This window comes from Chiloscyllium punctatum, chromosome 4, assembly GCF_047496795.1.
Source record: "Chiloscyllium punctatum isolate Juve2018m chromosome 4, sChiPun1.3, whole genome shotgun sequence".
Lineage (NCBI taxonomy): Eukaryota > Metazoa > Chordata > Chondrichthyes > Orectolobiformes > Hemiscylliidae > Chiloscyllium > Chiloscyllium punctatum.
Genome location: NC_092742.1, coordinates 102,787,545 through 102,815,502, shown reverse-complemented (window position 1 = coordinate 102,815,502; position 27,958 = coordinate 102,787,545). Strand labels below are relative to the sequence as shown.

General features: G+C 44.9%; 1 protein-coding gene across 1 annotated transcript; it reads right to left on the bottom strand.

The window, feature by feature from the left end:
* Window positions 1-76: 76 nt before the first annotated feature.
* On the bottom strand, window positions 77-27,525 carry LOC140475956 (photoreceptor outer segment membrane glycoprotein 2-like). The gene is made up of 4 exons (XM_072567870.1): window positions 27,443-27,525; window positions 23,581-24,276; window positions 8,164-8,410; window positions 77-2,550 (listed from the first exon to the last, which is right to left on the bottom strand). Exons 2-4 carry the CDS (start codon window positions 24,159-24,161, stop codon window positions 2,305-2,307), a joined length of 1,074 nt encoding a protein of 357 aa, XP_072423971.1. The 5' UTR covers window positions 24,162-24,276; window positions 27,443-27,525; the 3' UTR covers window positions 77-2,304.
* Between the last annotated feature and the right edge of the window lie 433 nt (window positions 27,526-27,958).

The following is a 27,958-nucleotide window of genomic DNA, read 5'->3' as shown; positions in this document are numbered from 1 at the left end:
AGTAAAACAAAGCTTTTCACTGTGGTATATGTGACAATAAATTAGTTAGGCAATGTTAGCATAACATTTAATATTTTTTGGAAGAGAGCTGGAAACTCACCATGTCCAAGAATATCAATATGAAAATGCATACGTTTGCCTTCGGTCTTGAACACTAAATCTGTTGAGGAAACCTAATATTTTGATAGTCCCAGTATCACCCACCCAGCTTTATGAGGCTTGTCAGAGAGTAGTTTTCTCCACTCCTATCAAAAGGCCACGAGGTTATGATCCCACTGCAGAGAACTGAGTATCAAATCTATCGTCGGTGTTACCTTTCAGGTCTGACTTCAAACTGAAACCTCAGTAACAAAAACAAAATTATTTTGGTCAATATCTCAAAGAACAGCAGATTGCCCTGAGTTTGTAAGCATTGAGAATGATTTTGAAATTAAATGAACATTGGGACTTGGGTTATTCCACAACTGAAAGATTTTTTTCTCAACTTATTATATTTAATAAATTGAAGGTTAAAGCAAACTGAAATCCAGTTAGAGATTGGATAGTGAGAACAGGTCAGGAGGACAAACTTGGCTAGACAAGATCCTGCTCAAGATACAATCTGCTTAATGGATAGAACTTGTTAGTCCAATAAACCAATCTGATTAGATTTGACTTAAATAGAATAAAAATACTAGGGGCCATCATGTCATCTGACATGTGCCATCTCAGTGAAGAGATGTGCTTTCCTAATACATGTTTAATCACTTGTGAAGTGTAAGTTTGACTTTTGCCAGTGTTTCACTGCAGCTTGCATAAATGGATGAAATGTAAATGTACCAATTTACAGCAGACCATGATGGAGTGGTATTGTTGCTGACTGGCAACCTAGAGACATAGATGTTACTCTAAGGCCTTGGGTTTGAATCCTGCACAGGTAAATTGGTGAGGTTGAGGTCAAGTATGTTTTTCCTCCTTGTTGCTTCCCTCACCGCCTGCTGCAGACCCAGTCTAACAGCTATGTCCAATTCTGAAAACAAAGTATGGAATTAATAGTCTAATGATGACCATGAAAACAGTGTCATAAAATCACTAATGGAGAACTGCAGATGCTGGAGATCGACTGTGCTTTTACAGCACCACAGTCTTGGACTATAAAATTACTAACGTCCTTCAGAGAACAAAATCTGCCATCCTTACCCTGCATGTGACTCCATACCCACAGCAATGTGGTTGAATCTTAAGTCCCTTCTGAAATGACCGAGTGAACTACTCAGTTGGGTCAATTGCCTGAACATCTGAAGAAAGAAATGAAACCAGCTGAAGACAGTGCAGGCTACCTTTCCAGAATGTTCTCTTTTAAAAGTTCTTGTATTAAGACTAAAAATTCATACTTTACAAAGTGAATAACTTAGATTTTTAGGTTTAAATCTGTGCATTTTTATAGATATCTCAAATTTTCAATGTAATCAAAGAAAAAACAAATCCATTCTTCCTGTTCTCTAAAGAAACTCTCCAAAATGAATTTAAGATTAGAGCTCGCTCCACACCATTAAACTAGTATAGAAATTAGATTTCTTTTTGTATTTGCTTAAATGGGAGATTAATGATTAGTCATTATTCATAGCTAAATATTATACAATGAGCTCTGCAATTTTTGAGGCTCAATTCTGCTATCAAGCTTGCTGGGCGATAATTACTGTTGTAATTATGGTTGTATATTATGGAAAACACCAGCTTGTGCAGCGAAGTAGCAACTAAATGGAAGATTTTCCAGCAACAACTCAAGGGTACCGGTCAACACTCAGAGGTGACAAGATATCAGACTGAGACTTCTCCACCTGCTCAAGTGAATATAAAGGATCCCATTACTTTAAAAAAGCAAAGGGGAGTTCTCCCTTCGACCAACATTACTAAAAATTGGCTACCTAGTTACTATTGGAGCAACGAGAGACAAAAACAGCAATGGATCAAAGTGGAAAATAACTCCTCTCTCTCAAGAAGGGCTGCTAATGGATCAGTTAAATGCAGATAATTTGGGAGGAAAATGGAGATCAGACTTGACTATTTTGCAATCAGCAAATGCTACAGAATGTATGTTGTAAATAACAAAAACTCCCAAAACATTTGGGATAGATTCAACATACACTGAAGTATATCGGCCAGATGTGATACTGTCCTTAAGTCATGTCTATTATATAATCCATCATTTGACCATGACTTTGTAGGAATGTTGACCCCCTTTACTGATCTAAAACACATTTATCGCCATTCTGAAAACAAGACCCATGGAGTAAGTTGCTACTCCGTGGTTGTGGGGAGGACTTAGTGGAGGACATTGTCAGGTCCATAGGCAGCTGTTCTAACGTCCAAATTGGGATTTTCCATTCCAGAGATAGTAGATATCTGATTGACCTTGCGCAGGGTTTTAATGATGTTCAGATTTGTTTTGGCTTTTTCCACAAAGTTGTTCTCCAGTAGCCAACCCTCTGACTCACACTCAGGATCTCCCTGCAGGACGACGTTTTCCATTGCAGTCTGTAGGTATCTGACACCAGTGAGAACTGAAATCTGTAGACAAACAGAAAACTGGTTTCTTTAGAATCGCAGGAGAGAACACCATCTTTATAAAGCGCTTACCACAACCTCAGGAAACCTCGAAGTGTTTATCAGATATGTTTATTATGGTGGCTCAGTGGTTAGCTCTGCTGCCTCACAGTGCTAGGGACCTGGGTAACAGTGTGAAGTTTGCACCTTCTCCCTGTGTCTGCGTGGGTTTCCTCCCACAATCCAAAGAAGTGCAGCTTCGTGAATTGGCTGTGCTAAATTGCCCACAATGTTAGATGCATTAGTCAGGAGTAAATATAGGGGAATGGGTCTGGGTGGATTACTCTTCAGAGGGTCAGTGTGGACTTGTTGGGCCAAATGGCCTGTTTCCACACTGTAGAGATTCAATGAATCTGAGATGAAATCCTGAACTGGAAAGTGTCTCAATCTTATTTAAATACACATCTGGAAAACATTTGATCAAATCCCTGATAAGAGACTATTAGCTAATGTTGAAATTCATGGAATCAAAATAACTGTCCTGGTGAATCAATTGGCCATAACAAGACACGAGAGTGGGGATAAAGGCAGACACTTGAAACAGTAGAATACGAGGGGTGGTTCTGAGGAACACCCACTCCACCTGAAAACATTAACTCTGATTTCTCTCCACAGATGCTGCCAGACCTGCTGAGCTTTTCCAGCAATTTCTTTTTTTCTTCTTTCTGATTTACAGCATCCACAGTTGTTTCAGTTTTTATGAGAAGTGTTGTGCTGCTGCGTACATTCCTGCCTGTTTTTGTGCTATCTGCAGATTTAGCTGCCAGGCCTTTGTTCCTCTCATCTAAGTCATTGATGTATACATATATATAGTAAAAAAGTTGAGGGCCCAGTTATAGACCCCTGCAGGACACTGTTCATGACATCATACCCACTGATACATTCCCTCTGTTTCTACTGACCAATCTTCGATCCATGCTAATCAATTGCACCCTACACTATGAGCTCCACAGCAACATTTTTGGTGAAATGTTGTCAAATACCATCTCGAAATCCAAGCACTGTTTTTATTATTATTATTATTACATCGATGCCTTCCCCATGACAGACATCGAGCAAAGAGGCCTGCAGTTTCCTGTTCTCTTCTTCCCTCCCTTCTTCAGCAGAGGGATTACGTTCCAATCTGATAGAACCTTTGCAGAATGTAACAAATTTTGAAATCTTAATACCTTGTCCCTACAACTTTGTGAGCCATCTATTTGAAGACCCTGAGATGAAGTGCATAAAGACTTGGAAGCTTATTAATTCATAGATACGTCAGCTTGCTCGGTAACGCTTCACTCGTGTCATGACGGTATAATAGAGGTGTACTGTACCTTTAAGAGAGTTGAAAAGCTAGTAAAGACTGACAAAGCACAAAGTGTCCTGAACAAAGTAAAAACATAATGCTTAATCGAAACAAATAGCCGCAGATGTGTTGCCATAAAACAAAAAACAAATTCAAATTCAGCCAATCGTAAGACCATAGGACATAGGAGTGGAAGTAAGGCCACTTGACCCATCGAGTCCACTCCTGACTAATGTACCTAACCTACACATCCCTGAACACTATGGGCAATTTAACATGGCCAATTCATCCTAACCAGTACATCTTTAGATTGTAGGAAGAAACCGGAGCACCCAGAGGAAACCCACACAGACACGGGGGAGAATGTGCAAACCCCACACATTTGCCCATAGGAGGAATTAAACCCAGGTTCCTGGCGCTGTGAGGCAGCAGTGTTAAACAGTGAGCCACCATGCCATCTTAATAGAGTAGGGGAATGAGCCTGGGTGGGTTACTCTTCGGAGGGTTGGTGTGGACTTGTTAGGCCAAATGGCCTGTACAAATTCTATACTTTAACACCAAGAATCTTTCTAGTTAAGAAGGTTCTGCCAGGTGGCAGTACTCTGGATGAACAGCAAAGCATTTTTTAAAAAAAAACCTTTATGTTAAGATCATCAGAGGGGGACAAATATTTGGAGTCTGCAGACAGAAAACCACCGTGTCTCACTCACACTCACACTCATCGTGGATGAAAAGAGAGAAAGCCTTGAAAGCTTAAAAAAAATTCATACTAGAAAGTAACTGAACACCTGATCAACCACTGAATCGAAGGATGACCATCACTGTACATCAGTGTCTCATTATCACAACTGACACAAACAGCAATGACAGAATTTCTACCTTGTCATGTGAAATGTTGATCTTTGGAATTTTATTTACCCTGTCTATACTCTTTGTATGTACTCTTTGTGTCTATATCTGTGTTAAATCATCATTGTTAATTGTGACTGAGTATGTTTGGGGTCTTTTCGAAGGGCATCATTCAAGTTGTGTAAATTAGAAATCTTTTCCCTGAGTGCTCTTATTAAGTTGAAGTGTGTCACAATGATTTTTTTATTCACTGCTATGGAAGAAACGTGATAGGCTTAACTATTAGCAGCCAGTGGGATTTGGTGATGTAACTGGCATTTTATACCTTTACAGATTTTATGAAACCTTGTTGAATAGTGGGGAATGAGTGTCAGTGCTCTCTTCCCAGTTAATTTGTGACATTAATTAACCACAAATGGGGAGTCCTCCCCTTGAAACTCATCTTCATAGTAGGAATGTATTCTGAAATATCCCATTAAATGTCTGCCACTGCTTCTCTCCTGACCTACCTCCTGGTTTAATATCATAGTTCACTTCAACTGGCTTTACTTCGCCGATGCTGTTTGTTCTTTTTAAAGTTAGTCTTAGATCCACCCTTCCCTGTTTCAAGCTAGCTGAATAATTTGATCACATTTTGATCACTGCTACCGAGAGGTGCCTTTTGTTCACGGTTGATTAATTAATCCTGTCGTATTACCTGGTACCAAGTCCAGTACAGCCTGCTCTCTGGTATTTTAGAAGGTATTTCTCACAGAACCTATCGCAAAAATATGCCAAGTGCTCCTCATCGATTCTACTGTTACCAATTTGATCTTTTTCAGTTTGCATGCAGGTTAGAATCACCTATGCTTACTGCTGTCCTTTTATCACAAGAACCCATTATTTCCCTTTTATACTTAGCCAGCCATCATGGTTACTGTCAGGGGTCTGTAGATCACCTTCTTCCATTATTCCTCAATGCTATCCAAACTGGTTCTATGTCCTGATCTCCCGAACCAAGATGACTGCACCAAAACTATCCTTCTCTCTGCCCTTATGTAGATCCCTATCCACAGAAGTGTTGCTGTTTCTGTGTATGAGGCCATTTGGCCCATTGTGTCTGCACCAGTGGAGTGTTTTGACTGAGTGTCATTCTCCTGCATAACCTGCATGTGCCCCCAGTCAGTGCCCCCTTGAATGCCTCAATTGAACCTGCCTCCATCGCATTTCCCAGGTGCTAGTATTCTTCCCACATGCCACATAACCCTGCATGTAGACTACTACCCAATCCTTGTCATCCTGCAGCCATTTCTCTGTAATGGCTATCAGATCATATTTGCTCACATCTAGAGTCAGAATCATTGGCAACCTTGAAGTGGCATTTGGATAGGTACATGGATGGGTGCTTAATCTAGGATAGAAGTTCGGCACAACATTGTGGGCCGAAGGGCCTGTTCTGTGCTGTGCTGTATTGTTCTATGTGTGCTATCAATTCATTTTCTTTGTTTTGAGTACAAAATGCATTAAGAGACAAAGTTTTGTTTTGTTATTGTTGTAGCATCTAGTCGTGATTGCTGTTCAGCTTCTTGGTTACTCTTCTCTCTCTCTCTCTCTTTCCTTCCTGCTATTCTCTGACCTTCATTTTCCACATTGATATTTTGTTCTCCTCCCGCGCCTTGACTTGTTACATTTACTCAAGTCTGATCCCTCACACCCCTCCCCTTATTTAGTCTGAGGCCCTCTCAGCGTTCTGGTTATGCAGTTCACGAGTCCACTGGTTCCAGTATAGTTCAGGTGCAGACTGTTACAACAGTACAATCCTACTTTCCTCAATACTGGTGCCAGTGCCAGATGAACTGGAACCATTTCTCCCGCAGCATTCTTTGAGCGAAGCAAAGACATGTCAAAGTTTAGCTCAGAATGGTGCTGGAAAAGCACAGCAGGTCAGGCAGCATCCGAGGAGCAGGAAAATCGACGTTTCAGGCATAAGCCCTTCATCAGGAATTCCTGGTGAAGGGCTTTTGCCCAAAACGTCGATTTTCCTGCTCCTCGGATGCTGCCTGACCTGCTGTGCTTTTCCAGCACCACACTGGTTTCCAGCATCTGCAGTCCTCACTTTTGCCTGTACACTTCTCAAATCTTACCCAATGCCAGGTTGCAAGTGGATGATATCATAATTTAGAGATTATTATCTTTGAGAATCAGCCCCCAACTTCTCATACGCCCTCAGTAGAACCTGTTTCCCAGTTCTATCTCTGTTATTGGTACAACTATTGGATTCTCCCTTTCCCACTGTCAGTTCCTCTCCAGCCCAGAGCAGATAGTCTGAAGCCTGACAGCATAGCCATCTGTACCCATGCTCTTTGCTGCAGAGAATGGTGTCAGTTCCCTTCACTATATTGTCCCCTACTGCCACAACATTCCTTCTCGCTTCCATCTCCTGAATTCTTATGCCGTGGTCAATTAGCTCATCCACGCTGCAACCCTCATTACCATCCAGAGAAGCTAACAAAGTGTTGACTCTGGACAACTGAACAGCTGAGGCTCCTGTCTCTCACATGCACCCTCCTATCTCTGAGCATATGCCAAATCAGAAGACCCCGTGTTAAGGGCTGTGACTATCTCTTGGAATTAATTGGCCAGGTAACTTCACCCCTCCCTGCTGTGCTACAGTGTCTGTGGCTCCACCTCCAACTCTGGTGGGAAGATCCCATAACTGCAAACGATGAGAGGAAAAACCACATTTCTGAATGTGCTGTTGACAGAAAGGCATTGTAAATGCAAATATCAAGTAATATGCCAAGTAGATAGACCACTAAAAAGTCTTGGACAGGTTCAGTAAATGACTGGAGTTTAGAAAGTGATCCTATTGAAACATATTTGACCTTGTGGGGACTGCCAACGTCTCTTCTCGTGGAGGAGACCGAAACTAATAAAATATCATTTATCAAGACAGAGACTAGGGTAGATGTTTTCCCTCGGAGGGTCATTCGTGTTTGGGGGTCTCTTCCCCAGACAGCAGTAGAGACTGAGTCACTAACATATTTAAGGCTGAGTTAGACAGAGTTTTGATTCATAACGAAATTGGGGATTATGGCGGGAAAGTGCCATCAAGGCCAAAAACATGATCGGAACACTGGCGGGATTTAAACAGGACGTTGAGACCCTCGTCAGAGACCCGAATAGGCCTATGGTTAACGTCTCGGGTGGGAAACAGCACCAGTGACCATACAGCACTCCCTCGGTGCTGGGGAAGATTTTGTGTTCAATTGCTTTACCAGAGCTTGAACCCATGGCCTTCTGACTGAGAAATGAGAATGGAATCAGAGCCCTTGACCCCCATCCAAAATGGAGGTGATGTTTAAAACTTTTATAGCTAAGAAAATTTAGTCGCGGCATCACGGTTAGCAAATAATATAGATGGAAAGGGGGTTGTTACATCTTTAGTTGTAGATATTTACCTCAAAGAGCCAAATGATGAGTACAGACAGTCCTATGGACTGCATGATCTGGACGTAATGGTCAAGCAGTGCCTGTCTGCAGCCTGTGGTCCAGTGGTTGAGCTCTTCAGTCAGGTAGTCATAGTTGTAATGAGCCGAGTTGTTGGTGAGTTGATGCTGGATACAAGGCCGGGGAGAGTTGTAGTTGCAGCAACTGAATGGAATTGCATCCAGTAAGTACTTCCCGTCTATGTTACTCTTCAAACGGCTGCAATGAGGAAACACTTGCGAGTTAAAAATCAAGTTCCCAGACGATGCACACAACTGAAATCAATCGATTCAGCCAAAGAGCAGAAAACATTGCATTTTATAGCACTCTCAGGCTAAGGGGATCCTATGTGTACGACAGAAATGAGAAGGAATTTCTTCTCTCAGAGAGGAGTGAATCTGTGGAATTATTTATCATAGAGGGCTGTTGAGGCTGGGTCATTAAGTATATTCAAGGCGTTACAACACGGGATAAACCCTCCTGCTTAATTTAAAGTCAGCGACACAGAAAAGATTTGTCCCATGCAGTAATCTGTAAAAATTCGAGTGGCCAAGATCTATTTAAAGTAAAAATTAACAATTTTATTTCTTAAAGTATAACAGAGAATAATTAACTCACAATTATTTACAATTCCTTACTCTAACCTGTCTGTTACCTTCCCTTCTATAATCCTAGCCTGACAAAACTCATTACGATTTACAGAAAAACTCAAATTTTAAAACCAGCCAGTGATCCCATTCTTCTCTTTATCTTCATCAGTAGATTGGCTCCCCAGGTCGGTGTTGAGGTTTTTCTCTGTGCAAACTCCTTCTCTAGACAGGTACCTCTCTGAGAGTTCTGACTCGCAGTCTACAGATGTTGGTCTGGTGGCAAATCTCCTCCCAATTGTTCAATTTTCCCCGGTCTTATACCCCAAAACATCGGATTGTGTCATTGACTTTTAAGATTGTCAATATACTCAGTTCAAACATGAATGGTATTTGGTATTTTCCAGGGTATAATTTAAACTGGTCTAATTCAAATCTGTTTTCATGGAATTCATGGAATGCTTACAGGATGGCTTTTTGGAACAGCTTGTCATGGAGCCCACAAGAGAGCAGGCTATTCTGGACCTAGTGCTTTGCAATGAACCAGACTCTATAAAAGATCTTAAAGTAAGGGAACCCTTAGGAAGTAGCGACCATAATATGGTAGAGTTCAGTCTGGAGTTTGAAAGGGAGAAGGCGAAATCTGATGTAATGGTGTTACAGTTGAATAAAGGTAATTATGAGGGCATGAGAGAGGAACTGACTAAAATAGACTGGAAGCAGAGGCTAACCGGGAAGACACTAGAGCAAAAATGGCAGGAGTTTGTAGGTATAATTGAGGACACTGTACAGAGGTTCATTCCCAAGAAAAGAAAGATTAACCGGGGAGGGATTAGACAACCTTGGCTGACAAAGGAAGTCAGGAAATGTATTAAAGAAAAAGAGAGATCCTATAAAGTGGCTAAGAACAGTGGGAAATCAGAAGATTGGGAAGGATACAAAAGCAAACAGAGGATAACAAAGAGTGTAATAAGAAATGAGAGGATCAAATATGAAGGTAGGCTAGCCAGTAATATTAGAAATAATAGTAAAAGTTTCTTTCAGTACATAAGAAACAAACGACAGGCAAAAGTAGACATTGGGCCACTTCAAACTGATGCAGGGAGCCTAGTGATGGGAGATAAGGAAATAGCAGGAGAACTTAACAAGTACTTTGCGTCAGTTTTCACAGTGGAAGACATGAGTAATATCCCAAAAATTAAAGGGTGTCACGGGGCTGAGTTGAGTATGGTTGCCATTACGAAAGAGATAGTGCTAGAAAAGTTAAAAAGTCTTAAAATTGATAAATCTCCTGGCCCCGATGGGATACACCCTAGAGTTCTGAGAGAGGTTGCTGAGGAAATAGCAGAGGCATTGGTTGAGATCTTTCAAGAGTCACTGGAGTCAGGAAAGGTCCCGGATGATTGGAAGATGGCTGTAGTAACCCCCTTGTTCAAGAAAGGATCAAGGCAAAAGATGGAAAATTATAGGCCAATCAGCTTAACCTCGGTTGTTGGTAAAATTCTAGAATCCATCATTAAGGATGAGGTTTCTAAATTCTTGGAAGAGCAGAGTCTGATTAGAACAAGTCAACATGGATTTAGTAAAGGGAGGTCATGCCTGACAAACCTGTTGGAATTTTTTGAAGAGGTAACAAGTAGGTTAGACCAGGGGAACCCAGTGGATGTGGTCTATCTGGACTTTCAAAAGGCCTTTGATAAGGTGCCACACGGGAGACTGCTGAGCAAGGTGAGGGCCCATGGTGTTCGAGGTGAGCTGCTGGGATGGATTGAGGATTGGCTATCTAACAGAAGGCAGAGAGTTGGGATAAAAGGTTCTTTTTCAGAATGGCAGCTGGTGACGAGCGGTGTCCCGCAGGGTTCGGTGCTGGGGCCACAGCTGTTCGCATTATATATTAATGATTTGGATGAGGGAACCGGGGGCATTCTAGCGAAGTTTGCCGATGATACAAAGTTAGGTAGACAGGCAGGTAGTACTGAGGAAGTGGGGAGGCTACAGAAGGATCTAGACAGGTTGGGAGAGTGGTCCAGGAAATGGCTGATGGAATTTAACGTGAGCAAGTGCGAGGTCTTGCACTTTGGCAAAAAGAATATAGGAATGGACTACTTTCTAAATGGTGAGAAACTTAATAAAGCCAAAGCACAAAGGGATCTGGGAGTGCTAGTCGAGGATTCTCTAAAGGTAAACATGCAGGTTGAGTCTGTGATTAAGAAAGCGAATGCAGTGTTGTCTCTTATCTCAAGAGGGTTGGAATATAAAAGCAGAGATGTACTACTAAGACTTTATAAAGCTCTGGTTAGGCCCCATTTGGAGTACTGTGTCCAGTTTTGGTCCCCACACCTCAGGAAGGACATACTGGCACTGGAACGTGTCCAGCGGAGATTCACACGGATGATCCCTGGAATGACAGGTCTAGCATATGAGGAACGGCTGAGGATACTGGGATTGTATTCGTTGGAGTTTAGAAGATTAAGGGGAGATCTAATAGAGACGTACAAAATAATACATGGCTTTGAAAAGGTGGATGCTAGAAAATTGTTTCTGTTAGGCGAGGAGACTAGGACCCGTGGACACAGCCTTAGAATTAGAGGGGGTCATTTCAGAACGGAAATGCGGAGACATTTCTTAAGCCAGAGAGTGGTGGGCCTGTGGAATTCATTGCCACGGAGTGCAGTGGAAGCCGGGATGCTAAATGTCTTCAAGGCCGAGATTGATAGGTTCTTGTTGTCTAGAGGAATTAAGGGCTACGGGGAGAACGCTGGCAAGTGGAGCTGAAATGCGCATCAGCCATGATTGAATGGCGGAGTGGACTCGATGGGCCGAATGGCCTTACTTCCACTCCTATGTCTTATGGTCTTATGGTCTTATGTTTTGTTGTTTCCAGGGAACCAGCTCCCAGTAGCTGGAGCACATATTACATTGTGTCTTATTGAGAACACTTGGTGCTATCACTGCTGGCTTTTACTCTCTTAAAGGCACAGTACGCCCACATCTTCATAATAAAGGACTGAGATAAACAGGTTTTTAATCAGTAAGGGAATTGAGAATTACGTGGAAAGATGCAGGAAAATGGGAGTTGATGATTATCAGATCATCCATGATGTCAGTGAATGGCAGAGCAGACTTGATGGGCCAAATGGCCTTCTTCTGCTCCAACATCTTAAGGGTTTTCAAGGAGGTAATTTGCTTCTTTCATGCTGGCATTGACTTTGAAATAGCTATCTAACTCATCCCGTTTTCCCTCCTCCCTCATCACATCCCTTTGAGGATCCTTGACGTTTCTTCCAAATTCCTTTTGAAAGCCAGTATTAAATGTTTCTTCCAGGTCGTGAATTCCAGGCTGTAACAACTCAAATCTGAGCCCTCTGGAAAGCTGCTCTGAAAGTGGTTTCTCCTATCTATTCTACCCCACCAGAAACTCTCAAGTTTGAATATCAAACGATAAGTTTAAAAGTCAGCGTTCTATGAGCTAGGACAGAGGGAGACACTCTGGATCAATCTGGGCCAGAGAGTCATAAATAAAAGCTGTACACCTGAAGGGGTTCAGGGGCTGGGACTCAGACGGTGTGACACTTCCAGGGAGCAAGGCAAAAGCAATCAGGAACATCAACATTCGGGATGGTACTAATTGGTGAGCAACTTTCCTTTATTCACTTATGGGACATGGGCTGGAGCATTTACCCCTCACCCCTCACTGGGGCATGTATGCTGGAAAGCAAGCCCCTTTATTCCTGAACTGTCACAAAAGTTAAGAATTTTGGAAAGTATGTAAAATTCCTGGACCCTGGGTTGGCACAAAACATGGACCAGGTTTTCAGGCCACACCTGAATTAGTATTTATTACAAACTCATTGAACTCTAACTCTAAGTAAACCGTTGTGGGCCACTGATATATAATTCTATTAAAATGAAAACCCACTTGTAAAATCCTCACTCTCCGTGCACACACTGACCAAAGAAACACGGATGTAATGGTGGAGGGGAAGACAGGAAAGGCAGTTCACTGGCCCTTGTTCAGTTTGCTGAAATGATCCGTTTGTTGTTCTGAATGCTTCTCAATCTTCCTTCTTCCTGTTGTGGATAATATGTACTTCAGAAGTTTAAGGATTTTCCACAGATTGAAAGACGCAGCAATAGCTGTGCCTGGAATAAACTATTAAGGGACAGGGACAACCTGTTATACAGGAATTGAAAACAATTAGCGATGCTTAGAAGAAGAATGAGTCATAGCTACATGAACAAAACGGTTTTAACAACTGCTTGATAAATGGCTGCCTTATGCCATAAAGACAAATGACTATCCTGCAGAGGAATTTAAGGTGTTAATTGCAGGAAAGCTGTGCCTTCAAACTGATAGTCAATGCCAAATGTACCAAGGATCAAGGAAGCTCCTTCTGATAAGAAGGCAAGCTGCAGACTTAATAGTTTCAGAGCTGTCGTCAATATGAAAGAATTGAAACAATCATCAAAATGATCTCTCCATAAACTTGAAGGACGGAATATTGTATAAGAGTTTAACTCCAGGATTCCTCAGGAGCAGAACTCCAGAAAACACTGGACAACGATCCAACCCTGGACATCCAGAGACAGGTACTGCACAACGATCCAAACCTGGACATCCAGAGACAGGTCGAGTTGATTGCAATCATAGCTAGAATCCACCATTAATCAGGTAATGGCCAAGTTGAGTTGAGAGGCTTAGCTTGTTTACTTGAGGGGTCTTATTTTGGTTGCTATATGCAAAAAACGTTTCAATCATTGTTTCAGTATTGACTGTTTGTGATATTTCTTAATAAGTAGCAAACGTGGAGGTAACTTATGTAGTGATTCTAACGAAGTGGACCTCATAGAATATGAATTCCCAGATTAGGGCTGTTAATCTGGTCCAGTCAGGGAGCCAGGGCTGACATATATAAACAGGAATGTTCCTGGGCCTGGCCAAACTGGCCATCAAAAGGTCCAGGCAGCGGGCCGTGGAGGGGGTCGTTAGGGCCGACTGCCTGCCCCTCTTCCGGGGTTACGTTAGGGCCTGGGTGTCCTTGGAGAAGGAGCACGCGGTGTCCACCAACACCCTGGAGTTGTTCAGGGAGAGGTGGGCGCCGCAGGGAGTGGAGTGCATCATTTCTCCCTCCAACTCTATTTTGATTTAGTCCCTACCCTCCCCTTCACCTTTTTGATCACACAGCATTGCCCTGTGGTTTGAAGGGCAGTGCTTGTCACTGGCCACTCGGGTGTTTTCCTACCCTCCTGGTGGTGGAAATTGAATAAAGATTCATGCACTTTGTGTCTTTCACTGTGTCTCACACCTACATACACACACACACACACACACACCATGGGTGCTGGGGAATAAAAATAAGCACTACCGCACTTAGGCGGTAGTGTGGGAAGAAAAAAAAAGAAAAAAATAAACAGGAGTGGCCCTTTGATGTGAAGGGCAGTGCTTGTCACTGTCCACTCAGGTGTTTTTCCCCATTGTGTGGAGAATTGGATCAGTGTGGGACTGTGACTCTCAAAGAAAAAAAAAGAAAAAAAAATATAAACAGGAATGTTCCTGGGCCTGGTCAAACTGGCCATAAACAGGTCCAGGCAGCGGGCCGACTGCCTGCCCCTCTTCCGCGGTTACATTAGAGCCCGGGTGTCCTTGGAGAAGGAGCACGCGGTGTCCACCAACACCCTGGAGTTGTTCAGGGAGAGGTGGGCGCCGCAGGGAGTGGAGTGTATTACTTCCCCGTCCAACTGTATTTTGATTTAGTCCTTACCCTCCCCTTCACTGTTTTGATCACACAGTATTGCCCTTTGATGTGAAGGGGAGTGCTTGTCACTGGCCACTTGGGTGTTTCTTCCTGGTGGTGGAAATTTGAATAAAGATTTGTACATCTTGTGTCCTTCACTGCGTCTCACACCTGCACTCACACGACATGGGCGCTGGGGAAAAATAAGCAGTACCACTGTTAGGCGGTAGAGTGGGGAAAATAACAAAAAAACGAGGAAAGAAAGAAAAAAAGCAGGAGTGTCAGCGGTTCTGTTCACTCTGAGAGCTGGTACTGACGGAGCTGGATCAGTGATGAAGGACTCTCCATTTGTATCAGGGACAGGACTGACTCTGAGCTGGCTACCCACATCCAGTGAGTTACTGACGCTGTTGGTTTCTGTTTATTTTTTGGGGGGGATCCCTGATTGCTGAACTGGCTGGTTTACACAGTCAGTTTGTTAACTGGTATTCCTTTTTTTTTAAATCGAGGATTGATTTTGGAACTGGCTGATTTAAGCAATCATTAGGAAACTGTTGTTTCACTGCCTGGTTACAGCCTTTGTGTTACTCTTTCTCTTCTTTGAGAAAAGGACGATGATGATTTTACAGCAGGACTTAGCCCTTGCACTCTGGTTTACTTTTTTTGGTGTTTGGACTGGGCCTCTGTGAGAAAATCCATCTTTCCAGACAAGCTGTCCCTGTATGGGTAGGCCTGGCTCTTTGTGGGTGACTAGGCCTCTGTAAAAACTGAACACCTGGGTGTGTGCGGGGAGGTGAGTAATTGCTGCATCCTGGAGTGGACTCGGCCTTTGGGAATGGACCAAATCCCTGTGAGTTAACGGCACCTTTATGATGTACTGTGTACTGATGTGAGTAGACCTGTCCTCTGGATGGACCAGGTCTTTGTGAAGACTGAACACCTGCGTGTGTGGTGTGGACTCTGCCTTGGTACTGGAAACTGTGATGTGAGGATTTGTGAATTCTGTATGTGCGTTTTGTATTTAATTGTGTTTGAGTGTGGGCCAAGGTGGGCGAGTCAGTCCGTGGGGAAAGCAGGAGCTGAAGGGTTGATGACCGGCCTGAGGGAACGCGGGGGCTATTAGTACGCTGGGTGGCTGGGATCTAGGCAGCCGACAGCGTGCCCACAGGAAAACTGGTCAGGAGAGGGGCAGCCAGTATGTCGGCTGGCTGAGGGCCGGAGGGTTGATGACCGGCCTGGAGGAAAGCAGGCCGGGAGGAGCAGGGTGGGCGAGGTCAGGAAACAGATAGTGTCCTTGCAGGAGAGCCGGTATAGGGCAGGCCGGTCAGTATGTGGGGAGGCTGAGCCAGGCGGCTGACAGCAGCCCATAGGAAGGCTGACCGCGGGAGGACCGGTCAGTACGCAGGGAGGCTGGGAGCCGGACAGTCGATATCTGGTCCATAGGAACGCTGGCCAGGGGGAAAGGGTCAGTCAGTACATGGGGCAGCCAGGGTGCTAGAAGGCCAACAGCGTGATTGTAGGAAAGCAGGTCGGGGGGGGTGGTTTGGTTAGTATGTGAGGTGACTGGGAGCCGGTTGCTGGAGGAAAGTGGGCTGGGAGGGTTAGTCAGTATGCAGACCAGCCGGAGACTGGAAAGCCAACAACCAGCTCGTAGGAAAGTGGAGCGGGGTAGATCAGTCAGTGTGCAGGGCGACTGGGAGCTGGGTGGTCGATGACTGGCCTGGAGGAAAGCAGGCCTGGGGAGGGTTGGTCAGAACACAGGGCGGCCAAAGACTGGAAGGCTGGCTATCCTGCAGGAAGGCTAGCCAAGGACGGTCTGATCAGTATGTGGTGCAGACGAGGTGTCAGGTGTCTTGTTTTTTACAGCTGTATTGGGTCTGTGTTCGATGCACTGTTTCTCATTTGGTTGCACTGCCTTGTTGGTGTTTGTTGCTGTTATGTTTTGACTGAAATTGGGATTTGAGGTTTGTCCCCATTTCCCTGAGAACTGGTTTGGCTTTGCTGCCCCTTCCCCTGTACGTGGTGGGGATTTTTTTGTGAATTGCTGTTTTCTGTTTTTTGTCAACTGTATTTTGTACTGTTCAATAAAATAAAAATAACAGGAGTGTTAGGGGTTCTGCTCACTCTCAGAGCTGGTTCTGAAGGAGCTGGACCAGTGTCAAGGCCTCTCCACGTTCAATAAAAGCTAACTTGGTGACTCTGTAGAGTCATTTCAACTTGTTGTATTTTACTCAAAACAAGGTACTTTCACTTGTTTGCTCAGGGTAACTGACTCACACTTATAAAAGTTTCTGATTTATTAACTTTTTAAAAATCACGGCTTACAGCAACTGATATGGTGAAATGAACTGGCTGTCTGCAGGTTCGGGCTGCCTTTTTTTTGTAACTGCAGAGCGAAAACAATACCTCTCCTTCCACAGGTATGTTGGTTTCTGCCCCAAACATTCATATCCTCCAACCTGTTCAGCTATTCCTTCATTCCTGGGAGACCACCCACAGCAGCAGTTCAAGAAGGCAGCTCACCGACACCTTCTCAAGGGGCAACTAGGGACGGCCAGGTAAATGTTAGCCAGCCAGAAATGCCCACTTCCCATGAATAAATAAAATAATGCCAACATGGGAAGTAGTTGTAGTGTAAACAGTTTGTAGTATTTTAGAACTGGCTTCATTCTAGAGGCTACCCAAGAAATAGAGGAGGAAATTCACAGAGAATTTACCGAGTACCATAAGCTACAGAATAATTATAGTGGGAGAACTTTATTATTCTAACATAGGCATGGGTAGAAGTGACATAAAGGGCAGAGTGGGTCATGAATTCCTGAATGTGTTCGGGAGAATTTTCTGAATCAATATGTTTCAGACACAATGAGAACTTATTTATGGATCTGATTCTGGAGAATGAAGTGGTTGAGGAGTCAGTACAGGACATTTAGCAAACAGTTACACATGGATGTTCTGGGCAAAGGAACTGAGGACATGTTTGCTAAATTTCCAGATGTCATAAGATGAAGGTACAGGTGATGTTGGAGAGCCAGGGAAGACTGCAGAAGGACTTGGACAGGCTAGGAGAGTGGGCAACGAAGTAGCAGATGGAATACAATGTGGCAAACTGTGACGATATGCACTTTGGGAGGAAGAATAGAGGCATCGGCTATTTTCTGAATGGGGAAAGGCTTCATAAATCTGAAGCACAAATGGGACTTAGGAGTACAACTTCAGTTTGCAATCTGGAAGGCAAATTCAATATTAGTATTCATTTTGTGAGGGCTAGAATACAAGAGCAGAGATGTACTGCTGAGGCTGTATAAGGCTTTGGTCAGATTGCATTCGGAATATTGTGAGGACTTTTGGGGTCCATATCTAAGGAAGGGTGTGCTGGCCTTGGAGGGTGTCCAGAGAAGATTTACAAGAATGAGCCCGGGGATGAAAGACTTGTCACATGAGGAGCGGTTAAAGACTCTGGGCCTGTACTTGATGGATGAAGGGGGCATCTAATTGAAACTTACTGAATATTGAGTGGCATGTATACAGTGGACATGGAGAAGATGCTTCTAATAGTAAGAGAGAGTATGACCCGTGGGTGCAGCTTCAGAGTGAGGGAATGACTCTTTAGAACTGAGATGAGGAGGAATTTCTTCAGCCAGAGGGTGGAACTCATTGTCACAGAGAGGCCCAGTCATTGGCTGTATTTAAGACAGCAATAGATAGGTTCTTCATTCGTAATGGGATCAAGGGTTACGGGGAGAAGGTGGGAGGATGGGGTTGAGAAACATAGTCACAATTGAATGATGGAACAGACTCAATGGGCCAAATGGCCTAATTCTGCTCCTATATCTTATGGTCTTATGACAATTCCTGGGTGGGGTGTGACTTGGGGGTGTTGCTAGCGGTATATGTGTGTGCTAGGTTCTCCACCCTTAAAGGGACAGAAACACCAATACTGGGGAATGACTTGTACATGTTACGGCTGAGGTGACGGTGCCCCAGCCAGGTGGGGCTGTTGCTTCTACGCATTCCTGCAAAATGATCCTCTTCCATGCACCCTCCCACTTCCTGTCTCCCCACTGATGCTTCCTTCTGAATCCTGTTCCTGCAGGTAACAATCCCAGATAACATGAAATAGGGACTCCCCAGGAGCTCAGGGATTCCTAAACACAAAGATTAGTTTGGCCAGTTGTAAGAACTGGTTGTGCAGCAGGAACAGGCCACAACTGGGAATGGTGTTTCCAGCATTGGAGAGCTCGACATGTAAGGATTCTGAAAGGCCAGGTTTGGGCCCTAAGTTTTAAACAGTGACCCACTAGCTTTAGACCACCCAGAAGAAGAAACATTCTTGTCCACGTCTACCTTGTTGTGACCATTTAGGACCTTACACACTTCAATCAAATCACCCCTCACTTTGCTGAACTCCAGAGGAAATGAGCTGAGCATATCAAACTTTTCCTGATGAGACAACCAATTAATTCCAGGTATCGCTCTCATAACGTTCCTCTGAACCACCTCCAATGTATTTACATCCTTCCTTAAATAAGGAGACCAAAATTGCACATGACATTCGAGATGTGATCTCACCAAGATCCTGTATACCTTCACTTTTATGTCCAACTCTCCTTCTAATAGAGGATAGCATCCCATTGCCTTTCCTGATTACGTGCTGTATCTTCGAGGAGAAAGTGAGGACTGCAGATGCTGGAGATCAGAGCTGAAAATGTGTTGCTGGAAAAGCGCAGCAGGTCAGGCAGCATCCAAGGAACAGGAGAATCGACGTTTCGGGCATCAGCCCTTCTTCAGGAATGAGGAAAGTGTGTCCAGCAGGCTAAGATAAAGGTAGGGAGGAGGGACTTGGGGGAGGGGCATTGGGAATGCAATAGGTGGAGGGAGGTCAAGGTGAGGGTGATAGGCCGGAGTGGGGTGGGGGCAGAGAGGTCAGGAAGAAGATTGCAGGTTAGGAAGGAGGTGCTGAGTTTGAGGGATTTGACTGAGACAAGGTGGGGGGAGGGGAAATGAGGAAACTGGAGAAATCTGAGTTCATCCCTTGTGGTTGGAGGGTTCCCAGGCGGAAGATGAGGCGCTCTTCCTCCAACCGTCGTGTTGCCATGGTCTGGTGATGGAGGAGTCCAAGGACCTGCATGTCCTTGGTGGAGTGGGAGGGGGAGTTGAAGTGTTGGGCTACGGGGTGGTTGGGTTGGTTGGTCCAGGTGTCCCAGAGGTGTTCTCTGAAACATTCCGCAAGTAGGCAGCCTGTCTCCCCAACTGGTCCTCACCCTGAACAACTTCCCTTTCCAATCCTCCCACTTCCTCCAAACCAAAGGAGTAGCCATGGGCACCCACACGGGCCCCAGCTATGCCTGCCTCTTCGTAGGATATGTGGAACAGTCCATCTTCCGCAGCTACACTGGCCCCACCCCCCCACCTTTTCCTCCACTACATCGATGACTGTATCGGCGCTGCCTCGTGCTCCCACGAGGAGGTTGAACAGTCATCCACTTTACCAACACTTTCCACCCCGACCTCAAATTCACCTGGACTGTCTCAGACTCCTCCCTCCCCTTCCTAGACCTTTCCATTTCCATCTCGGGTGACCAAATCGACACGGACATTTATTATAAACCAACCGACTCCCACAGCTACCTAGAGTACACCTCCTCCCACCCTACCCCCTGTAAAAACGCCATCCCACATTCCCAATTCCTTCGTCTCCGCCGCATCTGCTCCCAGGACGACCAGTTCCAAAACCGTACCACCCAGATGGCCTCCTTCTTCAAGGACCGCAATTTCCCCCCAGACGTGATCGACGATGCCCTCCACTGCATCTCCTCCACTTCCCGCTCCTCCACGCTTGAACCCCGCCCCTCCAACCGCCACCAGGACAGAACCCCACTGGTCCTCACCTACCACCCCACCAACCTCCATATCGTATCATCCACTGTCATTTCCGCCACCTCCAAACGGACCCCACCACCAGGGACATATTTCCCTCCCCTTCCCTATCAGCGTTCTGAAAAGACCACTCCCTCCGTGACTCCCTCATCAGGTCCACACCCCCCACCAACCCAACCTCCACTCCCGGCACCTTCCCCTGCAACCACAAGAAATGCAAAACTTGTGCCCACACCTCCCCCCTTACTTCCCTCCAAGGCCCCAAGGGATCCTTCCATATCCGCCACAAATTCACCTGCACCTCCACACACATCATCTATTGCATCCGCTGCACTCGATGTGGCCTCCTCTATATTGGGGAGACAGGCCACCTACTTGCGGAACGTTTCAGAGAACACCTCTGGGACACCCGGACCAACCAACCCAACCACCCCGTGGCTCAACACTTCAACTCCCCCTCCCACTCCACCAAGGACATGCAGGTCCTTGGACTCCTCCATCGCCAGACCATAGCAACACGACGGTTGGAGGAAGAGCGCCTCATCTTCCGCCTGGGAACCCTCCAACCACAAGAGATGAACTCAGATTTCTCCAGTTTCCTCATTTCCCCTCCCCCCACCTTGTCTCAATCAAATCTCTCGAACTCAGCACCGCCTTCCTAACCTGCAATCTTCTTCCTGACCTCTCCGCCCCCACCCCACTCCGGCCTGTCACCCTCACCTTGACCTCCCTCCACCTATCGCATTCCCAACGCCCCTCCCCCAAGTCCCTCCTCCATACCTTTTATCTTAGCCTGCTTGATACACTTTCCTCATTCCTGAAGAAGGGCTGATGCCCGAAACGTCGATTCTCCTGTTCCTTGGATGCTGCCTGACCTGCTGCACTTTTCCAGCAACACATTTTCAGCTACGTGCTGTATCTGCAAACTGACTTTTTGTCACTCATGCACCACAACACCTAAATCCCTCTGCACCTCAGTCTACTCCTGTTCAATATTGTCCCTGTTATTTTCTTTCTCCTTCAGCTGTTGCCACATCTGGAGGTTACTATTGAACCTGTATCCACCACTATACCAGGTTTTGCCTTCCTGATGAAGGGCTTATGCCCAAACTGTCAACTCTCCTGCTCCTCGGATGCTCCCTGACCTGCTGTGCTTTTCCAACACCACACTCTCGACTCTGATCTCCAGCATTTGCAGTCCTCACTTCCTTCTTCCAGATCATAAGACTGCCTGACAAGGCCTTCCCTCACGCCAAGACTCGTTATTCACCTGTCATCTGTGTCTTTTAGTTATCAAGCTGTCAGCTACTAGACATACTTTCAACTCCCCCTCCCACTCTGCTGAGGACATGCAAGTCCTGGGCCTCCTCCATCACTGCTCCCTCACCACCCGACGCCTGCAGGAAGAACGCCTCATCTTCTGCCTTGGGACCCTCCAACCCCAGGGCATCAATGTGGATTTCACCAGTTTCCTCATTTCCTCTTTCTCCACCTCACCCCAGTTCCAACCTTCCAGCTCAGCACCATCCCCACGACCTGTCCTACCTGCCTATCTTCCTTTCCACCTATCCACTCCACCCTCCTCTCTGACCTATCACCTCCATCCCCACCCCCATTCACCTATTGTACCCTATGCTACTTTCTACCCACTCCCACCCTGCTCTCATTTACCTCTCCACCCTGCCTCTATTCCTGATGAAGGGCTTTTGCCCAAAATGTCGATTTTCCTGCTCCTCGGATGCTGCCTGACCTGCTGTGCTTTTCCAGCACCACTCTAATCTAGAATATACTTTCTCTCATATTTATTCTAACTGAGACCCTTTCATGGTTTTCACTCCTTTATCGAATCTCTTCATAGCCAATTCTGCTCTGAGGGAATAATCCCAATTCCTCCTGTAAATGTAAGGCCCCAGCCCTGGAATCTATCTGGGTCATTTTTTCCTTTGCCCCTTTTCAGAAATCTCAATGCACCCTAAAGCCAAGTACTCACAACTGGACACAATCCTGTGTTTAATAAAGGCACAGCAAACCTCCTGATTCTTGTATTCTGTCTTTATTTATAATTTCCCCTGGTCAACCTGTTCTTACCACTTATAGAATGAGGACAAAAGGAAAATTATAATTAGACCAGGAGCTGCACTAAATGAATCAGGGCAAGGATGTGGGTTGAGGGTGTGGTGCTGGGAAAGTTCAGCTGGTCAGGCAGCATCCAAGGAGCAGGAGAGTCAACTCTTTGGGCATAAGCCCTTCATCAGGAAATCTTAAAGGATATCTGATGAAGGGCTTGTGCCCAAAACGTCAATTCTCCTGCTGCTCGGATGCTGCCTGACCTGCTGTGCTTTTCCAGCACCACACGCTCGACTCTGATCTCCAGCACCTGCAGTCCCCATTTCTCCAGGGCAAGGATGTGACCAGGTGATAACATCATTGGACTAGTAATCCAGAAGTCCAGGTCAAATGGGTTTGAATCCAAATTATAGTCGCTGGTGGAATTTAATTTTCATTTGATTAAACCTATAAAGCTAGCCTCAGGAATGGTGACCATTGCTGTAAAATATCCAGTTCACTAACGTCCTTACTCTGATGAGGCCTCCATGTGACTCCAGACCCACAACAATATGGCTGACTCTTAGCATCCCTCTGAATGACGCCAATTGAGTACCTCAGTTTAATTATAACGACGGCGCTATCTCTTGAAGGAATAAAGACGTTGCGGTGAAGGAAAGGAAACTGAAAGGCTCAATATGAACGATTAAAATACAAATTGAAACTAATATTAGGAAAATGAAAGAAGTTAAGAAATAAGGTCCTCACATTTGTCAGAGTTTTTAGATTAGATTCCCTGCAGAGTGGAAACAGGCCCTTCAGCCCAACAAGTCCACACTGACCTTCTGAAGAGTAATCCAACCAAACCCATTTCCATGTGACTAATACACCTAATGCTGTGGGCAATTTGTCATGGCCAATTCACCTGACCTGTGGGAGGAAACCGGAGCACCCAGAGGAAACCTCGCAGACACAGGGAGAATGTGCAAACTCCAAACAGACAGTCGCCTGAGACTAGATTCAAACGCAGGTCCCTGGCGCTGTGAGGCAGCAGCGCTAACCACTGAGCTACCATGCCGCTCCGTTAAAGTACATTGTTTGAGTTTCCATATGTTTGCTGCCCATTTCCCTGTCTACTTACTTCTGAACATCTTTGGAGTTCAAGTTCAAGTAACGTGTGCTGATCCACTGGATCTCAAACCAGTCCCTGAATCCATTGTTCCCACAGCAGTGAAACTTGAACTGCAGCTCATCCATAGTCTTCTTCATGAAGCAGAGCCCGGGGGTGTCAGTGTCCTTGTAAAAACTCATAGCTCGCTTGAGGCCCAGGTGGAGAGATTCCTCCAGGGAGCTCTTCATGGTATAGCACACCAATGCCCCAGCTAGGATGCAGAAGGTAAAGAAGAAGGTGCAGACGACATAAGGAAGCATTGCCAACCTCCAGCGAGTGAACCTCTGGCTGTCCGAACAATCATGGCAGATCTTGCTCCCCAGGAAGTTGATGCCACAGGCAATGGCTCCCACGGCCAGCAGCATGTGTGGGATCGAATCTGCCCCTTGGCTGACCATTACCTCACTGTGTTTCCCGATCTCCATTTTCAGGAAAGCTCCCAAGATGATCAGAAGCAGGCCCATCACGACCGACACCCAGTTTAAGATCCACAGCACCTGGGCTAGTTTGTTCCTTCTGCTCTTAGTGAACGACACTCTTAGAACTGCCATGGCTGAGCCAGAGGAGGGCTGTCCCACTCTGCTTGGGTGTAAAGAGATGATAGGCAGGTCAGGTGGCAGGGACTCTGTCCTCGCAAGGTGAGCTCACCAGTGAGTGGGTGTTTCCCTGGTAAAGATGAATCCATTACTCACATTGTTTACACTCCTTCATCAATTGTTTCATGCATAAGTGAGCATGCTCAACATTTCAAAATATCCTTTTAATATTTCATCAATAACTTTGAACCACAAAACACATTCTTTGCAGTTAAATAAAAGCAGAAGGAACGGCAAGAGGCAGTGTTGATGATCTTCCAGACAATTAACAGTCTGTAATGGGAACGTAAGAACATGAATAGGCCATTTCAGTCCATCGAACGTGCCTCTCTATTCAATAGAATCCTGGCTGATTGAACACTTCAATAACCTTCATTTACCCCATCCCCTATACCATTGGGAAGCAGTAACTGATTGATCTCTACATTTTGCTCAAGGACTGATCTTCCACAGCCCTCAGTGGAACACCACCCTCTAAGTCAAAGAAATCTCCTCATCTCAGACCCAAATGGCATGCCCCTTATTTTCAAATTGTGCCCTCTGGTTCCAGTCTCCCCAGCCAGGAGAAACGTTTTACCTTACGATAGACCCAGTCTATCCCTTTCAGTATTTTGCATGTTTCAATGTGATCATAAAACATAGAACATTCCAGCGCAGTACAGACCCTTCAGCCCTCAGTGTTGCGCCGACCTGTGGAACCAATCTGAAGCCTATCTAATCTATACTATTCCATTTTCATCCATATGTTGACTCAATGACCATTTAAATGCCCTTAAAGCTGGCGAATCTACTACTGTTGCAGGCAGGATGTTCCATGTCCTGACTACTCTGTCAGTAAAGAACCTACCTCTGACATGTCCTATATCTATCACCCCTCAATTTAAAGCTATGTCCCCTCGTGCTAGCCATCACCATCTGAGGAAAAAGGCTCTCACTGCCCACCCGATCTAACTCTCTGATTATCTTGTATGCCTCTATTAAGTTACCTCTCGACCTTCTCTCTAATAAAAACAGCCTCAAGTCTCTCAGCCTTTCCTCATAAGACCTTCCCTCCATACCAGGCAATATACTAGTAAATCTCCTCTGAACCTTTTCCAAAGCTTTCACATCCTCTCTATAATGCAGCGACCAGAATTGTATGCAACACTTCAAGTGCGACCGCACCAGAGTTTTGTACAGCTGCAACATGACCTCATGGTTCTGAAACTCAATCCCTCTCCCAATAAAAGCTAACACGCCGTATACCATCTTAACAACCCTATCAATCCTGATAACTTTCAGGGATCTATGCACATGGATCACTTCTCATTTTCTGAAGCATTTAGAGAATACAGGCCCAGTTTGGCCAATCTCTCTTCATAGGACACTCCACCATCTCAGGACCAAGTCTTGCAAACCTTCACTGCACTCCTTCTATGGCAATAATACCTTTCCTGCAACACAGTTCCTATAAATAATCCCATAACACTTGGAGCAAGATTTCATTACTCCTGTATTCAAATCCTCCTCCAATAAAGGTTAATGATCCTTTAGCTTTCCTATTAGCTTGTGGTACCTGTATGTTAGCCTTCAGTCATCAACAAAGACACCAAGGTCCCTTTCCAACCTCTCACTATTTAAGAAATACTCCGTACACTTGTTTCTCCTACTAAGTAACAAGACGGTTGTGATTAATAGACAAAGCGAATAAAAGTGCAAGGGCCATAGAGGGTCACAATAGTAAAGTATAGGAATGAAAGGTGGCTTCAGAGATGCTTTAAATAGGTAGAATGGCAAAGCAAGCTGGAAAAGAAGCTTGTAAAGTCTAACAAGGCAGATAGAATTGGGTTGCTGCTACTTGGAAACTTGACTTGGTTGGTGGGATCCGAGAGTGCAGATATCCATCCCACTCCCAACCAACCTTCCCTTTCCCCTCTCTCCAATAAGGAATTCCACATCCCATACCTCCTGACTTAACAGTCCAAGGGGGCATCTATCCTACATTACCAGAACCTGGTGACTGAGAGATAAGGAGGATGGTGAGGTTGAATCTGACCCTGTCAGGACTTTGGAATGCTGTATATAGAAACATAGTATAGTTTTATTACGGAAACATCTACAGTAGGCATGCCAACGAGGGAGGATAATCAGTCAATATAAAATATGATTTGAGGTGGCATTGCTTCTATTCACACTAAACAGAATCACATGGCATCTTTGCAACTTCTATAGTGCACCATTGAGAACATTCTGTCTGGATGTATCACTACCTGGTATGGCAACTGTACCACTCAAGATCAGAGATGGTTACAGAGAGTGTAAACAGGTAGCCATCACCATCCAAGGAAAAAGCCTCTCACTGTCCACCCTTTCTAATCCTCTGATCATCTTATATGCCTCTATTAAGTTACCTCTCGACCTTCTCTCTCATGAAAACAGCCTCAAGTCTCTCAGCCTTTCCTCATAAGACCTTCCCTCCATACCAGGCAATATCCTAGCAAATCACAAAGGCCAACCTCCCATCTATAGAATCCATCTACCAGGCCCGCTGTCAAGGAAAGGCCACCAGCATCCTCAAAGATCCATCCCACCCTGGCAATGTTTTTCTACAACCTTTACCATCGGGGAGAAGGTACAGAAGCCTGAACACACGCACCAGCTGGTTTCAAAACAGTTTCTACCCTAACATTGTTAGAATACTGAATGAACTCACAAACTCTTAACATTCGCCTATATCTGTGTTTTTGCTTTTGCCGCTGTTTACCTATTACTTATTATCTATGCTATTTAACTCTGTGCGATCTGCCCGTATTGCTCACAAGACAAAGCTTTTCACCGTGCCTCGGTACACGTGACAATAAATCCAATTCAATTCAAAAAACAAGACCATTTGGCTCCCCATTCCCATGTCAGCTTTTTGGAAGATCTGTTCAAACTGGTCCCACACCCCTGTTCCAAACCCGTCAAAATTTTTGCACCTTAAAGATAAATGCAGTTTCCTTTCAGAGGCTAGTATCGAACCTGCTTCTAGCATTCTCATGTGCAAAACTGATACTCCCCCACCCTCTCTGGTTTACTTTGCCAATTATTTTGAAGTGATCTTGTCGAGAATGTGCGCCTTTTAGCTACTGACCCTCCAGACAGTGGGAACCCATCCACCTCCCATTATTCTGTCAAAACCCCTCTAAATTTGACCATTATCTTTATTTAGTCTTGAAGCATGCACAAACATTCATGTAAAAAAGTAATAAACGAACCTCTCCAGATAGTTGGGAATTCATATATTCGACGCTTGCAAATTGATCAGCAGTAAGTACTGGGGTTGAGTCTTTGACTGGAGCCTGATCTCTCTACTTTGCCCAGTGCTAATCATCACTAATGGAATTGGTTCCTGCTGCAGCTCTAATCCCTCAGTAATAACCCAAACCCTTTCTTGACAACATTGCAAAAGCTCTATTGGTATTCACGAAATATTTCAGAGAAGGTGGCAGCTGTGAGATGAAAGAAAGTCATAAACTTCTTGTTCATTCTTTAAATGTTATTTGTGAATTATTGTAGAATCCACATCTACTGACTTTGCTCGGCAGATGGCATTCAACTCAAACAGAATAACGGAGCTTGGGGGGGTGGGGGGGAGAGAGAGAGAGAGAGAGAGAGGCGACCAACAATCTTTGTCAGTCACATAAACACAGAGATATTTCAAGCAGCACAGAGTTACTGAAACAGATTGAAGGGCTGACGCACAGAGACAGACAGACACACACAAAAACAAC

Bases quoted from the DNA above. Each gene is read 5' to 3' on its own strand.
- LOC140475956 (XM_072567870.1), bottom strand. From the start codon at position 24,161: ATGGCAGTTCTAAGAGTGTCGTTCACTAAGAGCAGAAGGAACAAACTA. The intron at 8,411-23,580 runs GTAAGTAGACAG...TCCTCATTGCAG, and splicing joins AACTCCAAAGATGTTCAGAA to CCGTTTGAAGAGTAACATAG. The intron at 2,551-8,163 runs GTAAATATCTAC...GTTTGTCTACAG, and splicing joins TCATCATTTGGCTCTTTGAG to ATTTCAGTTCTCACTGGTGT.